The following is an 18349-nucleotide window of genomic DNA, read 5'->3' as shown; positions in this document are numbered from 1 at the left end:
TTCTGGAGGTGAAAAGTTAATGTTCTGCTTCCTGTTTCCAGCAGTTTCCCCCATTCAGTGGCAGTGGGGATGGACTCTAACTCTTCTATAGCCACGTCTGATTCCACTAGAGATTTAAAAAATCATTACAATAAAAATGTTTCTGTGTCATTCTGTCCTTGAAAAAGCAGTGCCATTGAATTCACGCTTCTGTTTGTTGCAGAGAAAGCAGCAGCTGCCAACATAGATGAAGTACAGAAGTCAGACGTGTCATCAACAGGGCAGGGCGTCATCGACAAGGATGCGCTGGGGCCCATGATGCTTGAGGTAGCACGCCCTCATTTTCGTTCCGTACTTTGTGCTGTTGTGGATCTTCACATTATTATGTTTAATTTTCGGGCGAATGTAATGTAAGGACAATCTACGCTTAATTTTCAGTCTTGAGGTTGGGGTACCGCTGACCTGTTGAGCTTGCTAACACGTGTTTATCTAGCTCCTCATTTCAGCACGTATACATTTCAGGGCGATAATAGAGAATTAAACGAACTGGATTCGAGTACAAACGGACAGACTTTCACTGCCAGTTGAGCATTCATTTTGGAAAACCATGTCCACAAGTCCCATTAACTTCTGCGCTAGAGTTTCCGTTTGAAATGTTCCCCCAATTTTTAGGCTTTATATTATGCCGTATACACGTGCCTATATGTGCAGGTTAAAATTTGAGGACCCAGTAGAGGCTTCCGCTTTTTCTTTATGCTGCTTCACACCAGCTCCTCTCCTAAAGGTGAGAACTGAAGTAAAGGCAGAACTATTAAGATAAGCATCACAAACGTAGTGGTTGGTCTTAACTCCCTGTTGCTGATTAACTTTCGGGAGTTTTACGACCAGAATACTGTCTAGAATTTGTAGAGTCCGGCTCTCCTATTTTATGAACTAGCACAGTATTAAACACCGAGTGCTTTGCTGTACCTATTCCAAAATTAAAATTCAAGATGTGGGCTATGGTGAGATGAGGGAAAAAAAATGTCAGCGAATGTATAACAAGAAGCAGAGGAGCCCGGAGACATAAATTATGTCAGTTCTCAGGATAATTTACTCTGCTGGCGATAGGAGGAGACTGAAAAGTACTGCACGGCCGGGAGCCTGGCAGCGTTGTCACTGTGGGAGCAGTGACTCGCAGCAGCAGCCGTACGTATGTGAGAAATTAGGGTTTTTAAAACGAAGGTAACCAGTCGTTGCCCTCCTTTATTTTAGCTGGCACTTGTGATTGTGGGTTTTTGTTTTTGTTTTAGAAAATCTAACTCTGTGAAAATTTATCTCACAGGTGGAAGTGCGGGGGGTGGGGGGCGGGGGGACTTTTGAAAAAAAGTAAAGACCATCTGACCCAGTCCTGGTATTTAGAAATGACGGAATTCCTGGAGCTGGGCCTGCTAGCCAAAAGGCTTTAAATGACCTCGTGTGGCCCCTTGCTTATTTCTCTTGAATCGCTGGCTTGACAGTATCCAACTACAATTTTCAGGGAAAAAGCATGAATACACTTAACCTGATTTTCCAGAGTCAACAAGGAAGGCCAGAGAGTGCTACTTCCTGCTTGGTTCTTAGAAACAGATAAGACACCTCTGACAGGGTGGATTATTTAGAATTAGATGAAAGTAGATATGTTCCCGGGAACATTTTTTGAATTATAAACAAAATTGGTTTGAAAATCATAATCTGAATTATTAGATTATTATATTATTAGGAAATTCTCATATATCTGTGTTTATTCCTTGCATGGGAGAAGGTTAAAATAGGGTAAGCACTTCTGGGAAGATTTTTGAAGCTCCAAAAGCGAAATGTTTGGAGTAACCCCAAGGCTGTGATGCAAAGCCCTCTGAGCGCACGGTCATTGATTATAGACATCCGATGGCTGGGTATCAGTAGGCCTTCTCTCGTAAAATCCAACCAACGTTTTTGCTGTTTTAAAGTAGTCTTCAGCGAATTCATTGTACTCATTTGAGTACTTGTATAGCAGCAGGACCTTAGTGCTGAATATGTTAGAGAGCTAATGCCTGAATCTAGTGACTTAAAGTTTGAATTTAAGTGTTTTTCCCTGTTTACATGGAATAATTTGAACAGGGAAAACTTGTTCCCGTTGAGCTGTTCCTAGGCATAGATGCACACTCATGCTTACATCATAGCATAGTGGTTGCTAGGCAACAAAACCAAATGTCAGCTTTTTTCATCAGAGCATATCATAGTGTGCTTTTAAAAAAAAACACAGTCTCATGAGATGAAACACTTTCATCTTTCAGTTATACTATGCTACAAATCAGTCTTTTTATCATGGTACAAAACATATGAGAAGCTGTTTGCACTTTCAAAAGTGAACTGTAAGTAATATAATTATGAAAATCCCTGTGAATGTATATCCGAAGCAGTTAGTTTAAAAGGATACGTGGCACATAACTAAACAGCTGACTTGCTTCCTTTCACCCTTCCCAGACGTACACCTGCATACACATACTCACACGAGGTTTTTTAGGGGTTGGTGCCAGCCTGTTATGGAGGCCATCTCCATACAGTCTTGCTTTGCCCTGCAAAATTAGTTATACAATTGGTAAAACCTGACAGAATATTTAAGAAAAACTTAAAACCGAATGGTGTTATATTTAAAAAAAAAAAAAAAAAGCTTTTCACTGGTGCCTTATGGTCATTTCTAATTTGAGAGAGCACTTAGTTTTGTGAAGAAAATAGAATTAAAGATGGAATATATTCCCAAAAAGCTCACAAAATAGGAACCTGTTAAATAATAAGGAGAAAGCAAACTAGGATAAAAGTAAATACTTCATGCCCCATCCATACACATTGTTCTATCAATATACACATGTAACATTCATGTTAAAAACAGTCGTAAACACAAACACATAGCACGGAGAAACTGACATAAACTGGGTAAACCAGCTGACCCTGTTTCGAGGTACGCCTGATCAATATCAAGCCTTCTCTAGTCCTGATCGTTCACCTAATCCATAAAACAGGATCTGACAAGCAAGGATCAGAAATGGAAAGGAGGAGTCACTAAGAAAAACTCCCTGAACTCTCAACTTTTGCCTCACTGAGGTGAACATGGTAGGAAAAGACTGGGGTAGATATCAAAATAGAATACTCTGCCACTTAGTAATCACGAGCATGAGCTGTAGAGTCGGGTCCACCTGGATTCCAGTTTTCCAGCTCTGCCACTGGCGAGTTTCAAGAGCTTACACAAGCCACTTAACCTCTTTGAATCTCAGTTTCTTCCTCTGTAAATTGGAGAAGACATTCCTTCCAGAGTTGTAAATATTAAGATGACATAATGTGTTTAAGGCACAGTGAACATGCTCAGTAGTTATTCTTATTATGTTCATTTCCTGAAATGATCCTAGAGCCTTTCTGTCCTTCCCTAATCTAGATTGGCATGACAACAGCAAGGAGTGAGGCCAAGCACACGTTATGGGAAAGCACTAATGTTATCTGGGTGACTGGGGACCTGCATCTCGATGGCCTGGAGAACAAGTAGTAGAAAAGGGCACAGTTAGTTCACTTTCCAGTTCTCGCTGTCAAAATCCAAACGTCAAGTCCCCTTCCAGTCTTGGGACAGTGCTGGCCACATCTCCACCTGTGGTCCCCATTGCCATATCAGAGAGACACTTCCCAGACCCTTTCCCCAAACCATAGAGGATTGGCTTTTGAGATCATCTGCAATTCTTTCCATTTAAACCCTGGCAGCTTTAAAGGCAATCAAATCGGGGTCTGTTTAATTTTTTTTCTCTTTAAACTGAGGGGAAATTAGCAATGACCCCTTCCTCCCATTGTATTACATGAGAAACCGTACAACATAATTACTTTGTTTTGGGTTGGTAACATAAATGTTGTTGTCGGGGCCGTGTGGAGTCCACCAATATAATTTTGAAAATATAGATAAATGCCTGTACTTACTTGGCAGTAATTATTATCTTCTGATAAAATAACAGAGTAATGTTGGTCATTTAGTGTGCGGTAAGAAACCCTGATCTAGGGTCTCTCCCACTTACTAAGATGGAATAATTTCACCAAGAGAAAATGTGCTAATTGTTCCTAAAAACTAAGAGAGGGGCAAGAGAGAAATCTCTTCTCTATCTATATGTGAATTATACATTTCCCTTAATGGGATCAGCCCTTCTTAACAACTGCATATGATTTTCTGTTGTATCATGTCTAACACAATTTGCCTTTTCCCTCAGGCCCTTGATGGGTTCTTCTTTGTGGTGAATCTGGAAGGCAACGTTGTATTTGTTTCAGAAAATGTGACACAGTACCTAAGGTATAACCAAGAGGAGCTGATGAACAAAAGTGTATATAGCATCCTGCATGTTGGGGACCACACTGAATTTGTCAAAAACCTGCTGCCAAAGTCTATAGGTAAATGATGGTCTGCCGGGTCCCCCGCCCCATACACACGTGGTCTTGGTTGGAGGGTAAAGTAGCACTGTATTACGTCAGTAACTGGGTACTTTTAGAGATGCTTAGATTAAGTGTTTAAACTTAAAAGTCATGGAGAAAAGGGCATCTGCAGATCGTGATCTTGAACAAATGATTGTCTTGATCCTCAATTTTAAAGCACATGAAGAGAATTCAGATGGAAAGTACTCCTGTGGCAACTGTTTTCATGGGGTTTGTGTTGTGGTTTTTTAAGAGGGTGCCACATCGCCTCCCTCTCTATCCAGTGCCAGCCGACCCTGCTTTGTGCTTTTTCCACATGATTAAGAAGCAGAAGGTCATGAGAAGTTTGAGAATTTGACTTCACAGAAACAAAACCCTGAGTCCGTCTTGTGAAGGGAGTACGCGTGTGGGTGCGTACGGTACTCTAAAAATAAAATGTTAAGGAACAAGTGGCATATAGAGGTTCAAATGCTATCAGCCTGGGAGCCCTAAATGGGCCCTTTCATTTCCCAGACGCTCCGGTGGCTGTGCAGGTGTCCCCCTCAGAAACTGCCTCCTTACCCCGTTTCACATCCCTGACTCCACCTCATCTGGAAGATGCTGTCCGGGAGCGTCCGAGAATGTTGAGGGCCACGTCGGAACATGGGCGGTTCACAGCATGGACCCACCTTAGCCGCTGCTCCGGGGCATCGCCGTTCCCACTTACTGAGTGGTTCTTTTTTAATATTCTCACTTAGACTGATGATGCTAAGAACATCTTCACAGATAAAAGGAAGTGCATATTTCAGGACAGAATAAGGTCAGGTCCTGAGTTAGCAAGTATTTCTGTTCTTTTTTTTTTTTTCTCCAAATTGTTTCTATTAGCTGGTCTTACTGTTAACCACAGTAAATAGAAGAAGGCCCTTTTAAATTCCATTATGGCTCTCTTTTCCTTGGTTACGATAACCCTTTGTTCAAAGTGACTGCAACAGTAGCACAAAACATAGGAATACTCGTGTGAGATTCTTTAATTATATTCTCTAGTAAGTGAACAAGAAAATAGGATTTCTCATTCCAAGTAACTAATATTTTCAAATCTCTTCAGTAATTTTATGACTTCCTCAAAGGACCTATGTTATTAATTTGGTATTATTAATCCACTTGTCTGAAGAGCTCTTTTCCTTACTTCACATTGTACTCTTTTTATATTTTAAGATTCCTTATTAACCTGAGGTAATAAGAACTCTTTTTTCTTTCTTCTTTGATTTCTCTGTGTAAGTCTCCGTTTCGTGGGTGAGCTTGCAGAACACTGACGGTGACACAGATCCCCCACGTCTGCCGAGGCGCATAAAGCTGGCTGTGACTCCTTCTATAATTCTAGAACAGCTTCTTGCAGTTAACTTGAAATTTCCTTTTTTCTTTCTAGAGTGTGTTTTCTTGTTCATTCCTTCACAGCCCAGCGGCTATGGGTTTAGCCTTGCATTCGCCAGCACACCTAGATGTCCTTTTAAGTGTTTTCCAGCTAGTGAGTTTTGAGGGTATGTTTGCTGATCTTCTCACTGGCCCTTTTTGTGATCCCCCCCTTTCATTGTCCTACTGGCCATCATATTTTTTAGATACAGCATAAGGAAGAATAAAGAAAAGATTCCAGCTCTTCTAGTCGTTGAGCATCTTTCTCATCAGTTTTCTCCTCTGTAGAATGAGAAAGTGGATCCAGCGATCCAGAAGCATTAATCCTCAAAATCAGTCATTCTTTTGTTTCTCTTGATTCACTAGTGCATTTCCCCAAAAGTAGTCTTTCCTCTGTCATTACCTCTCTCCTGATGTAATACACACATTTCTGAGTGTGGACACCAAAGCAGAAGACATGTGAAGTAGTCTTTCATTTGATAAATAAATGACATTAGCACAGCATCTGCAAGGAGTTTTCAGTCTAATTGAGGAAATGTACATGAAACGAAAAAAAAAAAAAAGCTACAATAGAGTCATTCAACAGTCAAGTTACAAAATATACACTAAAAGTTCTATAAAATTCGGGGTGCCTGCGTGGCTCAGTCAGTTGAGCGTCCAACTCTTGGTTTCACAGTCTATGGGTTCGAGCCCGTTATCGGGCTCTGCGCTGACAGTGCCGAGCCTGCTTGGGATTCTGTCTCTCTCTGCCCTCCCCCACTGCTGCTCGCTCTTTCTCTCTCTCTCAAAATAAATAAACTTTAAAAAAAATTTTTTTTTCTGTAAAATTCTATAAAAGAAAAGATCTGCGAAAGGAGGCAGTATAGGGATCTTGGCCTCAGAGCAGGCTACATTTGGGAGGGAGAAATAGAGGCAGCTGAACACTTTAGAGAAGGTCGCAGGAGCAAAGGTGTCCACACAGGACCGAGTATGGAGGACCGTGGGGGAGGCTTGTGCTGCCCCACGTGGGAGATCTGCTTAGATGGATACGGTGCGGCTGGTTACTGAGATTTGATTTATCAGTTTGAGTGGCTTTCCTTTTCCTGACCTTTTAAAAGAACTTTTATCCTTGTAAGGTCCAAATCCTTTTAAAGAACTTAATGCATGCTGCAGTTGGTGCCAGCTACAGATTTTTGAGCAGGGGGTAACATATCTAACACTAGAATACAAGTAGGTGGAACTAAATTTCCAAGAAACCAAAGCAAGGGAAACACAAAAAGAAAGAACTGTATGCTAGTAATAAATAACCAACACCTGCGCTTGAAAGGAAGGAGTCAGGGTGAAGGGTAAGAAGTGTAAAAGTTATTTTGAAAATCCCAAGAGTGTTCCCAGGTTGTTAAAACAGTAGCATCATTTTGATAATTCGGCAGCGGTGAGTCTGATGTTAGTTCCTCGGTAATTCTCGGCTTGCTCTCGCCTCACTCAGTGAACGGGGGATCCTGGTCTGGCGAGCCTCCTAGGCGGAACAGCCATACCTTTAATTGCCGGATGCTGGTAAAACCTTTGCCTGATTCGGAAGAGGAAGGTCACGACAACCAGGAAGCACATCAGAAATATGAAACTATGCAGTGCTTTGCCGTCTCTCAACCAAAGTCCATCAAAGAAGAAGGAGAAGGTAGGGCAAAATCAGGATATTTCGTATGTATCTGTGTATTTATTCCTGTGCTACTTCTTTCACTCTTCATTATCTAAAACTAGTGGCCACACAAAGAAAAATTTAGCCGTGGTTTCTTTATCCTTTTCACCTACTTAATTTTTGTGACGAATTCAATTTTTATGTCTGTAAAACAGCACTGTCCAATAGAATGTTCCGCGGTGATGGCTGTCCAGGGCAGCCCCTACTAGCTGCTTGTGGCTGTTGAGCATTTGGTGTTTCAATAATGCAAATGGGGAACCGACTTTTCTACTTTATTAAGTTTACGATTACGTAGCCACATGTGACTAGCAGCTGCCTAACTAGAGAAGCTCTCTTAGTGGTTAAACCTCCCAGGGATCCTAAGCTCTTCTGAATGTCTACTGTGAGCCACAGCCCTAGAAAAAGGCATAAGTACAAACAACTTGTTTCATACACTTTCCAGGGGTTAATGGATTCCATCTAGTTTATCCGTGGATGCAGGGTCCAGGATATGGTGTATGTGATAGAATGATACTTGAGAGAGGCTAGAGACGGGAGTGGGGAACGGAGAGGACTTCAAGCTCGTAGGCCCACCCCCCTGAGGAGATGCTGATTAGTGTCCAACCCCCGTGCCCTCCAAGCGAGCCACGCCACGCCGCAGAGGGTCACTGTCTAATATGAAGCAGTGCCGAAGAATGCTTACTGCGTGCGTAGCAAGAGAGGAGGTGTAGAGGAGCGCTGGTGAATGGAGATCTCGTGGGCTTTGTAGTCAGACAGGCCAGGTCAGCCACTTACGAACTCTGTGACTTTGGGCAAGTTTTTTGACCTCTCTGGCCTACAGTTTACCCTCTCATCAAGGGGAGTCAAGAGTATCAGTATCAGAATGTAGTAAGGATTAAAGGAATATGCCTGAATCATGATTGGCATTAAATACTACAGAACGTCCTCGACTTACGGTGGTTTGACTTACTTTTTTTTTTTTTTTTTTAACTTTACAATGGTGCGAAAGTGATACACATTTGGTAGAAACCATACTTTGAAGTTTTGAATTTGGATCTTTTCCCAGGCTAGCGATATGCCTACAGTGCTCTCTCAGGATGCCAGGCAGCGACAGTAAGCTGCAGCTCCCAGTCAGCCACGCGATCCCAAGGGTTAACGACCGGTACACTTACAACCATTCCGTACCCACGTGTCCGTTCTGCTGTTCGCTTTCGGGATGGTGTTTAATAAATTTCATGAGATGGTCAGCACTTTATTAAAACATAGGCTTTGTGGTGGATGATTTTGCCCAACCGTGGACTGTGTGTATTTGAGCACATTTAAGGTAGACTAGCCTAAGTTATGCTTGGTAGTTTAGAAGTTTTAAATGCATTTTTAACTTACAGTATTTTCCTCTTAAGATGGGCTTATCAGGACATAACTCCATTGTAAGTTGAGGAGGTTCTGTAGTTATTTCTTTTGGTTTTATATGCAAGTAATTTGTAATTTAAATTTTATTGAAAAGTAATGGGGCTCTCAGAGGTGGCATAATTTTTCAAAACTAAGTTTTTCCCTAGGTATGCAATGTTGAGGGATTTTTTTTTTTTCTTTTTATGCAACAGAGTACGTGCTGCTAATTCACCCATCTAGGATACTGTTCTTAAAGTGGTAGAAAAAAGATGTAACTGACCTAATGTGTGACTTTGTGCTGTGTATTTAAACACTTTTGTACCTTTAAAGTCTGGTTCTAGATAATTAACACAGTATGGCCTAAGAGTAGGGTTTCTGAGCCATGGTGTGCTCAGATTCGAATCCTGGCTTCACTAGTTTTGTATGGTGTTGGGCAAATTACTTAAACTTCGTGCTTTGGTTTTCTCCTCTGTTAAATGGAGATGATACTATCCCTGCCTCGTAGAGTTCTCACAAGGACTAAATGAATTGATAGCCTCTAAAGCAGCTAAAAAGAGGTCTGCCTCATAGCAAGTGCTCAAAAATTTAGCTTTTATTATGTTCAGAATGAAGATCACGTTTATATTTGTGATACCCACCATTACTAGATAGATTTAGAGAAATTCTTTCCCAGATTTAAAGATGAATAATCATAAATCAATGACATAAGATATGAAGACTATCATTTTAACCTTTTATCCAGCATTTTCGAAATTAAAAGAGCTACACAATGTGCTCCGCTTGTTACAAAGATAAATAAAACATCTCCGTGTTCTCTAGAAGTGAACACAGATGAATAAAACAGTTGACGTGGGTGAGGAATAAAGGCCTAGCGTTGGCCATGTGAGAAACCAGCCAAGGCCGAGATTCCCAACTGTAATGCAGCCACCCTGGTGCCTGCCACTCTTTCTAGGATTTCGTTCGTGTTCACATCTAGACTCCATTTAAACTCTTTGCGTTAAATCGCTCGTTGCCATTCTAGGGGTAGTTCCGTAGCTGGGTAGAAGGTCTATCTAGCTTTCCTGTATCGTGGCGAACCAAAAACTCGAGGAGCAAACCCTCGACAGAGCAGAGTATCAGGCTTTAGTTTTCGCCATTTGTCTACTTTATGTTGAACTAAGCTGGTTGTTCCCATCAGCCATTCCGTGAGAAAGGATTACACGCTCTGCCGTCCATCGCTGAGCAGGTAGTTTCAGGGCGGGAATGCTAGCGTGGCGGGTGTACTTTCGCAGCGTGGGTCGTGTGGCTTCAGCAGCTGACCCTGCACGGCACACCCTATCCTGTCCCCCAGCTGCTTCCCACTCAGGGGAGGAGAGCATGAAGCCAGTGAGCGGCAGAGGCACACAGCGTTTGAGCACTCCCTCCTCCGCTGATTTACAAGGTCGTGTTGTCATAAAGACATTTGAGTTTGTTTGAATCACTGAAAAAGCCTATTATGATAACCATAAATGTATATGATTGAAGATTTGCAGTCCTGCTTGATTTGTGTGGCAAGAAGAGTTCCCATGAAGGAAAGACCAGGTCTTCCCTCATCAGAAAGTTTTACTACTCGCCAAGATCTCCAAGGTAAATTTTCTTTCCAGAGAAGACCGGGGGTGCCTGGGTAGCTCAGTCGATGTAAGCATCAGGCTCTTGATTTTGGCTCGGGTCACCATCTCACGGTTTGTGAGTTCGAGCCCCATGTCGGGCTCTGTGCTGACAGCGTGGAGCCTGCTTGGGATTCTCTGTCTCCCTCCCTCTCTGCCCCACCACTGCTCACACAATCTCTCAATAAATAAACAAACAAACAGATTAAAAATATATATACCAAAGAAATCATTGTAGAAGCTACATATTTGTAATGCAAGGAATATATTTAGAAGATCACGAAGAAGCTGAGGATAGTGACTGCTACCGGGGCAGAAGCCTTGAGGGGCTTGAGGAAGAAGGGGCGGTGGGGGGGTGGGGGGAGGGGCACCTATTTCACTGTCTACCCTTTGTGTGCTACCTGTTCTAAATAAGTAAATTTCATCTTTTAAAATGTTAGTCATTTTCGTAAATAATAGATGAGTACGTAGGTATAATGCTTGCTGTTATTTACTAGGCAAGATCACGTCACTGGATACCAGCACCATGCGGGCAGCCATGAAGCCAGGCTGGGAGGACCTGGTGAGAAGGTGCATTCAGAAGTTCCACGCGCAGCATGAAGGGGAATCTGTGTCCTATGCTAAGAGGCATCATCATGAAGGTAGGCATCTCTGCATGGTACTTTCTTGACGTTGATTTTGCTATGTTACTACTTCCTATGGAAGCTTTCTCTGGAACAGTGGTTCTGAAGTTCACCTCAGGAAACTCGGGTCTGTTGACTTTTTGTGTTCATACGTACTTTGCATCATCCGGCCCAGAAAATGCTGCCATCTAAAGGAAAACTTTGTAGACTCTGTGGGACAGAAGAATGAGATGACTAGAAGATAATTTCATAAAGACAGAAGAAAAGGAAGGGAAAAAGGTCATGTTCGCTGCTCCTAAGGCTTCCGTATATAGAAAACTACATAATAAGGTACCACTTAATATCAAAAGAAATACCTGAATCCTAAAGACAATCTGGAAGTAAGAACGAAATGAAATGTGCAAGAGCAGCTAAATTCCCGACAGGGGTCTCTCCGGCCCTCCTTCCACGTGATGACCACCGAAGGCTGCCCAGGTATTTCTAGAAGGCTCCAAAAAATGAGGGGACTTGACTGAGGTCACAGGGCAGCTAGACTAGACCGTAATTAACAGGACCGCTAGAGCTAAAGCCAGGACTTCAAAGGCCTGTGTCAGTAATAACAGCAGCCCTCGCCGAGCGCCTGGCCTTTGTCCGACGCTGTCCTTCTTTGTAGTAGCTTGTTGCTCCTCAGCAACAGCCTGTGGGCAGGCGTCAGGAACTCCAGTTATCAACGGGAAGGCGGACGCAGATGAAGTGACTGGTCAGCACCCGAGCTTAATCTGGGGTGTCTCCTGGCAGTCTCCCTGTCGTGCCGCTCCCAGAGTTCTTTGCACAGAATCCCGTCTCCTCTAGTGCGTTCTGGTGTTTTGTCGTACTGGTGAGAACAAGGGGGGAAAGATGCCTTTTCCTTAGCTCTTCCTCATTAAGTACTAGGTGGGGGAGGGGGAGAGAGACCTCTTCTTCACCTAGTCTCCTGATCTGCTCCCATGGACGCCGCGTGTCCGGCGCGGGGCGCCTGGCTAGTGGGCCTGGATTCCCCAGGGAGCAGCCACCGTGCCTGTGAGGGACGAGGGGCGGCGGAGTGTGCCCTGCAGCTCGGTTGGGCGGATTGTCAGCGTTTTGGCAGAAAGAACATCCCGACTCCTCATTGAAACAGAGTTTTAGTTTGTCCTCTTCCCTTCGATGTGCATCTGTGACCTTAGCGTTTTACCAGTAGTGTTTGCTCAGACGCTGTGTTTTAAGACCGCTGATGAAAAAGTACAAATCGTAAATGACCTCTCTCCCCATTCCCTTATTTTTCTCCTCATCTTATTCATCTTTTTCGTCTTCTTTATCCTTCTCAGAAATAAGCACACAATCCAGAACCTTGTGTCTTTCAGCATTTTTTTTAAGTGGGAAAGAATAAGAGGAAATAGAGGTTCTACACTTGGCAGAAATCAGTATTTAACCTACTGTTTCACTAGATCTGGTTTAAAATTTAAAAAATAGTAACAACAAAGAATAAGAAATCACCACGAGCAAACATGGTCAGCATCCTTGAGTCCTGAGTAGCAATGCCCTACACTGAACTCTGTGGCCTCCTGAGTCCTTACAAAAGTGTTTACACAAATGTACCAGACACCGTGGTAGGTTTAAACAAGCGGGACCCACTGAAAGGAAACTCCAAAATGTATGAAATAGGTGAGATCGAAGGTAATCAATCACACTGAGTAAAAATCTCCTAAGATGTTGTGTTGAAACGGAAGAGCTTGCTAAAGAAATCCAGGTGTATGCTTAAGCGTATCTCCTTTAGTAGTAGAGATGTTTGACGTATTTCCAAATGAAATGGAAAACCTTCAGGGGTCACAGCCGAGGTCAGATAAAATTCTGAAATCATAAGCCATTCGAAGCAGGAGTCCCGTTATAAAGATTGTATTCGTTCTGCCTTTTAGGAACATACTGCGCAAAAGCAAGATGCACATAAGTCCAGTGATTCATTTCCAGGACTCCCACTTTGCAGTAGCTTCGTGCAGCGGTTGACGGCACAAAGTAGTACCTAAACGCTGCGTGTACCTGAGACTGCGGAGGGGGTTTCATGGGGGAAATTGCTCGAAGTGAAATTCTGCCAAGAAAAGTCAGAATCCACACTGTGCGTCAGTGACTCTCTCGCTCCCTCCCTCCACTCACTCACTCGAGGCAATTTTGTGGGGTCGTGAACGTGCTGGTTCTGGCTGGTCTTGGGGCTCGCGGTTCAACCCACAAAATTTGTGTAGAAGAGAATGCGAGAAAACACGGTAGGCTTCTTAAAATGGTTTAAGAGGGTAACCAAATTATATGGCTCCTTTTTTTTCTGAGCCGAAATGTTCTTTTTCAATATGTAGTATTTGACCGTTTTAAAATACAGTTGTTTTAAAAGATAAACCTGAAGTTTTATCGTAAGAGAAGTTATTTTCACCTAGTTGATTTATACATTTTCTTCTGTTGTCTTGAAAATGGAAACAGATTCTTTATCCAGAAGTTAAACCATTCCGCTTTTATTGTTTCAGTTTTCTGTTTAGCCTTTTTTTTCCCCTCTGAAAAGATTTTTCTGATTGTTTATCTTTTGCTTCCTGTTGTCCCATCCACAGAAGTCATACTTCTTCTTACACACTGAACAACAGATTGGGGAATAGTACTGTGAGATGGTGAACAGTACATAACTTCAAGATGAATATTCAGAGGATACGTTTAACGTCATAAATTTTACTGTAATATTTTTAATAGCTTAGAGGGAAATTAAAGGCAACTTTACACTCTAAAGATATCCTGTCTGTGCACTGTACTGTTTATTTTAAACAGATCATTGTGAAGCTTGTTTTGAGCTAATCAATGGTTTACACTCTTTTTCGCCATGGTCCTGAAGATTTTAAAAAGAACCTAGCTTGAGGGTCTAATAAGCCTTATTTGAAAAACAAAAAACAAAAAAACACAATATATTGAATTTGTTAGTATTTTGAGTAAAAAAAAAAAAATGTGCTTTTAAAATGCTGTAATGTTTTAATATCATAAACTATTACTGACAACTTTTTAACATGCTGGTAGGAAAATCTTCAACTTAACAAAGTTTATTACTGTTATTATATCTTATCCTGCCCCTACTCTCTGATTTTTTTTTTTTTCTAAACATGCATTCTGTTTCCTTACTTGCCCACAGTGCTGAGACAAGGATTGGCATTCAGTCAAATCTATCGTTTTTCCTTGTCCGATGGCACTCTTGTTGCTGCACAAACGAAGAGCAAACTCATCCGTTCTCAGACTACTAATGAACCTCAGCTTGTAATATCGTTACATATGCTTCACAGGTAATCCTAGTTATAAGAAATCATTTTCAAAAAAAAAAAAAATCATTTTCCCCTCCCAAGTCAAGAGAAGTGTTACAGAAGCAACAGATCACCCTAGAGCTTTCCAGCCTTGTCAGACATTGCTGTTAATCAGCCCCAGGCACGTAAAATATAAAACTGAGTTGCTATTAACTGTTGGCTAAAAGACAGCTTATTTATGATGCCAGCCAAGAGGGCTATACTTTGAATTCTCGTCTTAATACTAGTGACTTTTAAAAGGCAGCCGGAAGAATATAGGCTAGCACCGGCTTTGCTCTGACACGACCGCCTGGTAGGTCGGAGAAGGGAAATCGATCAGTTCCCAGCGGTGACCCATGCAGTGTGGGAGTATTGAGGCATGATTGCTGGTCCTGTGTGTTTAAATCTAAAACTCTCAAATATACTCAGAGGCAATATTTTAGATTTTTATTCTCAGGCTTAAAGTAACTTCTTAACGTTAGCCTTTAAATTGAAAGCTAATGAACATTTCCATAAAAAAAGAAAGTACAGAAAACTGAATGTTGATTTTAAAATGAATTTGTCATAAACTATATTGTTGTAGAGCACAAATTTAGGAAAATGATTACATTTCAAGTTATGTAAATATTTATGGGTGTGCTATATAAAAGTTTATGAGCTACTGTCAGAAGATATATAAAGTTGCTCTGGTTAAAGAGTCCCCTTTTATTACATTTCTTGATTATGTACTTTCTTGTTTAGGGATAAAAAAAAAAATGGGCAGCCCTGTTTGCCAACTGTTAATAAATCTGACCTCAAACTGAAACAATTTGAAAGTGATTACAGATGTGCCAAATTTCACCCCCCCAAGTGAAAGCTGATGTTTGACAATTTGTGAAACCTGTTTTGTTTGGATTTGTGAACACATGTGGTAACTCACAAGTGACTGCCAAGGCTGTAAATTAAAGCTCATAGGACTTGGAAAATCATCTAGCTCAGAAAACCTGCTTTTAGTCACTAGTAAGGGAGTGGATGGGAGCTGTCTAGGTGTTGGGAAAGTAAGATCACAGACCAGGGTCACTCCGAAGTTTTGTCCCAGGTTGTCTGTCGGAAGCTCTCACTTTGACTTGCAGGGGGATCTCTTAGACAAGTTGCTCTAATCTTAAATGCTTTTGGTAACTTTATTGGTTCTAGAACTTGTGGAGTTTCTAATAGTTAGGGATGAGTCCCCCAGCCACCCCACCCCCACCCCCACCAAGTTTGCTATTCGTCTTGAGCCAAGTAGTATACCTCAGAGCTCTCTGGGCTTCCAGATATGACTATTGTTAGGAATTAGAATCTGGCAAATAATTGAAGACAGCTCCACTCGTTTGGGTCTTTCCTTTAAGATGATACAAGTTCTTAGTTATTCATGATAATATACATACCATTAAATGAGAAAGATACCATGTACTTGGAACCCCTCTAATGTCTTATCTGGTAATTACAATTTCGATACAGTAGTAGTCAGATTTAAAGACAGCCCCTCTGTAAAACCGCAGACATCTTAATGAGTTGACTGAGAAACATCCCTCTTGGTCCAAAACTACGCGTGTTCAGTCTTGTCCGTAATTGCAGATTGTTTCATCAGAGTGTTATCGGGCCTTTAAACGTACTCTGTTCTTTTAAAGAAAAGAGGCCATCTCGTTTTCTTGAACTAATAACAACTTGCTAAGTATTTTTTCTTGTATATTTCTTTCCTCATTATACAGAGAGCAGAATGTGTGTGTAATGAATCCGGATCTGACTGGACAAGCGATGGGGAAGCCATTGAATCCAATTAGCTCTAGCAGCCCTGCCCATCAGGCCATGTGCAGTGGGAACCCAGGTCAGGACATGACCCTCAGTAGCAATATAAATTTTCCCATCAATGGCCCGAAGGAGCAGATGGGCATGCCCATGGGCAGGTTTGGTGGTTCTGGGGGAATGAACCATGTGTCGAGCATGCAAGCAACCACTCCTCAGGGTAGTAACTATGCACTCAAAATGAACAGTCCCTCACAGAGCAGCCCTGGCATGAATCCAGGACAGCCCAACTCCATGCTTTCACCACGGCATCGCATGAGCCCCGGAGTGGCTGGAAGCCCTCGAATCCCGCCCAGTCAGTTTTCCCCCGCAGGAAGCTTGCATTCCCCTGTGGGAGTTTGCAGCAGCACAGGAAATAGCCATAGCTACACCAACAGTTCCCTCAACGCACTTCAGGCCCTCAGCGAGGGGCACGGGGTCTCACTGGGGTCATCGTTGGCTTCACCAGACCTAAAAATGGGCAATTTGCAAAACTCCCCCGTTAATATGAATCCTCCCCCACTCAGCAAGATGGGAAGCTTAGACTCCAAAGACTGTTTTGGACTTTACGGGGAGCCATCTGAAGGTACCACCGGTCAAGCAGAGAGCAGCTGCCATCCGGGAGAGCAGAAGGAAGCAAACGATCCCAGCATGCCCCAGGCTGTGAGCGGCGAGAGATCTGACGGACAGAGTAGACTGCATGACGGCAAAGGACAGACCAAACTCCTACAGCTGTTGACCACCAAATCTGACCAGATGGAGCCTTCACCCTTATCCAGCTCTTTGTCGGACACAAACAAGGACTCCACGGGCAGCTTGCCTGGTTCTGGGTCGACACATGGAACCTCGCTCAAGGAGAAGCATAAGATTTTGCACAGACTCTTGCAGGACAGCAGTTCCCCTGTGGACTTGGCCAAGTTAACGGCAGAAGCCACAGGCAAAGAACTGAGCCAGGAGGCCGGCAACACAGCCCCTGGTTCAGAAGTGACTATTAAACAAGAGCCCGTGAGCCCCAAGAAGAAAGAGAATGCACTACTTCGCTACTTGCTAGATAAAGACGATACTAAAGATATTGGTTTACCCGAAATAACCCCCAAACTTGAGCGACTGGACAGTAAGACAGACCCTGCCAGTAACACAAAATTAATAGCTATGAAAACTGAGAAGGAGGAGATGAGCTTTGAGCCTAGCGACCAGGTGAGTTTGTAATGCGCTCTCCCAAGTGTACTAATCCATACCCATCACGGCTTCTCGTAGGGGCGTTTGGAGGCCTCGGGTGACTAGAGACAAATAAGCCTTCTGCTTTGTTGTCCTTACGTTGAAACAGGCTTCGTTCTCACTTCAGCTGCCCGTTCCACATATTCTTGTCTAGCAAAGAGCGACATTGTTGTAGAGCCAGGGCTGGGCTGACTTTTCTTTTCTTTTCTTTTCTTTTTTCGTAAGGGGCCAAGTGGTGAATATTTTTGGCTTCACAGACCATACGGTCTCTGCCACGACTCTTCAGTCCCGTCATTGTAGCGCAAAGACAGCCAGAGACCTAGACACTATGTAGACAAATGAGTGCACTGTGTTCCAGTAAAACTTTACATACGGACGCTGGTATTTGGATTTTGCTGTTTTCATGTGTCACAAAATACTCTTCTTTGGATTTTTTCTTCAATTATGAAAAAATGTAAATCCAGGGGTGCCTGGGTGGCTCAGTCCGTTGAGCGTCTGACTTCGGCCTAGGTCATGATCTCATGGCTCGTGAGTTCGAGCCCCGCATCGGGCTCTGTGCTGACAGCTCAGAGCCTGGAGCCTGCTTCGGATTCTGTGTGTATGTCTCTCTCTCTCTCTCTCTCTCTCTCTGCCCCTCCCTCACTCATGCTCTCTCTCTCTCAAGAATAAGTAAAACATTAAAAAAAATTTTTTCAAATGTAAATCCATTCTTAGCTCAGGGGCCATCCAAAAACAGGTGGTGGGCAGAATTTAGCCCACAGGCCAGCTGTACTTTGCTGACCCTGTTACTAGCAGACGCCTGAATTGGAGATAATCACTTCCTTGAAACTGGGCTTTGTTAGGACAGACTTAATTAAATTATTTCCCATCTACCTTGCTCTCTTTTTAAGATAAGCGTTTGGTTTTCAGACCTAATGAAGATCACTGTACCTC

At 42.7% G+C, this 18349-nt stretch overlaps 1 protein-coding gene across 9 annotated transcripts in view; it reads left to right on the top strand.

Annotated features, from left to right (window-relative positions):
* The window catches only part of NCOA2 (nuclear receptor coactivator 2), a 288968-nt gene that overhangs the window by 226341 nt on the left and 44278 nt on the right, over window positions 1–18349 (top strand). For 8 of the 9 annotated variants that reach the window (XM_042973476.1, XM_042973482.1, XM_042973475.1 and 5 more), the window contains 7 exons: window positions 203–306; window positions 4221–4398; window positions 7274–7462; window positions 10355–10456; window positions 10974–11117; window positions 14251–14398; window positions 16126–17395. In XM_042973476.1, coding sequence (XP_042829410.1) covers window positions 203–306; window positions 4221–4398; window positions 7274–7462; window positions 10355–10456; window positions 10974–11117; window positions 14251–14398; window positions 16126–17395 — 2135 coding nt within the window. The remainder of the gene's footprint in view (window positions 1–202; window positions 307–4220; window positions 4399–7273; window positions 7463–10354; window positions 10457–10973; window positions 11118–14250; window positions 14399–16125; window positions 17396–18349) is intronic. The other variant, XM_042973483.1, reaches the window with a different exon arrangement.

Source organism: Panthera tigris, chromosome F2, assembly GCF_018350195.1.
Source record: "Panthera tigris isolate Pti1 chromosome F2, P.tigris_Pti1_mat1.1, whole genome shotgun sequence".
Classification (NCBI taxonomy): domain Eukaryota; kingdom Metazoa; phylum Chordata; class Mammalia; order Carnivora; family Felidae; genus Panthera; species Panthera tigris.
Note: the sequence above shows the minus strand (reverse complement) of the source record. Positions and strands in the feature narration are given on the sequence as shown.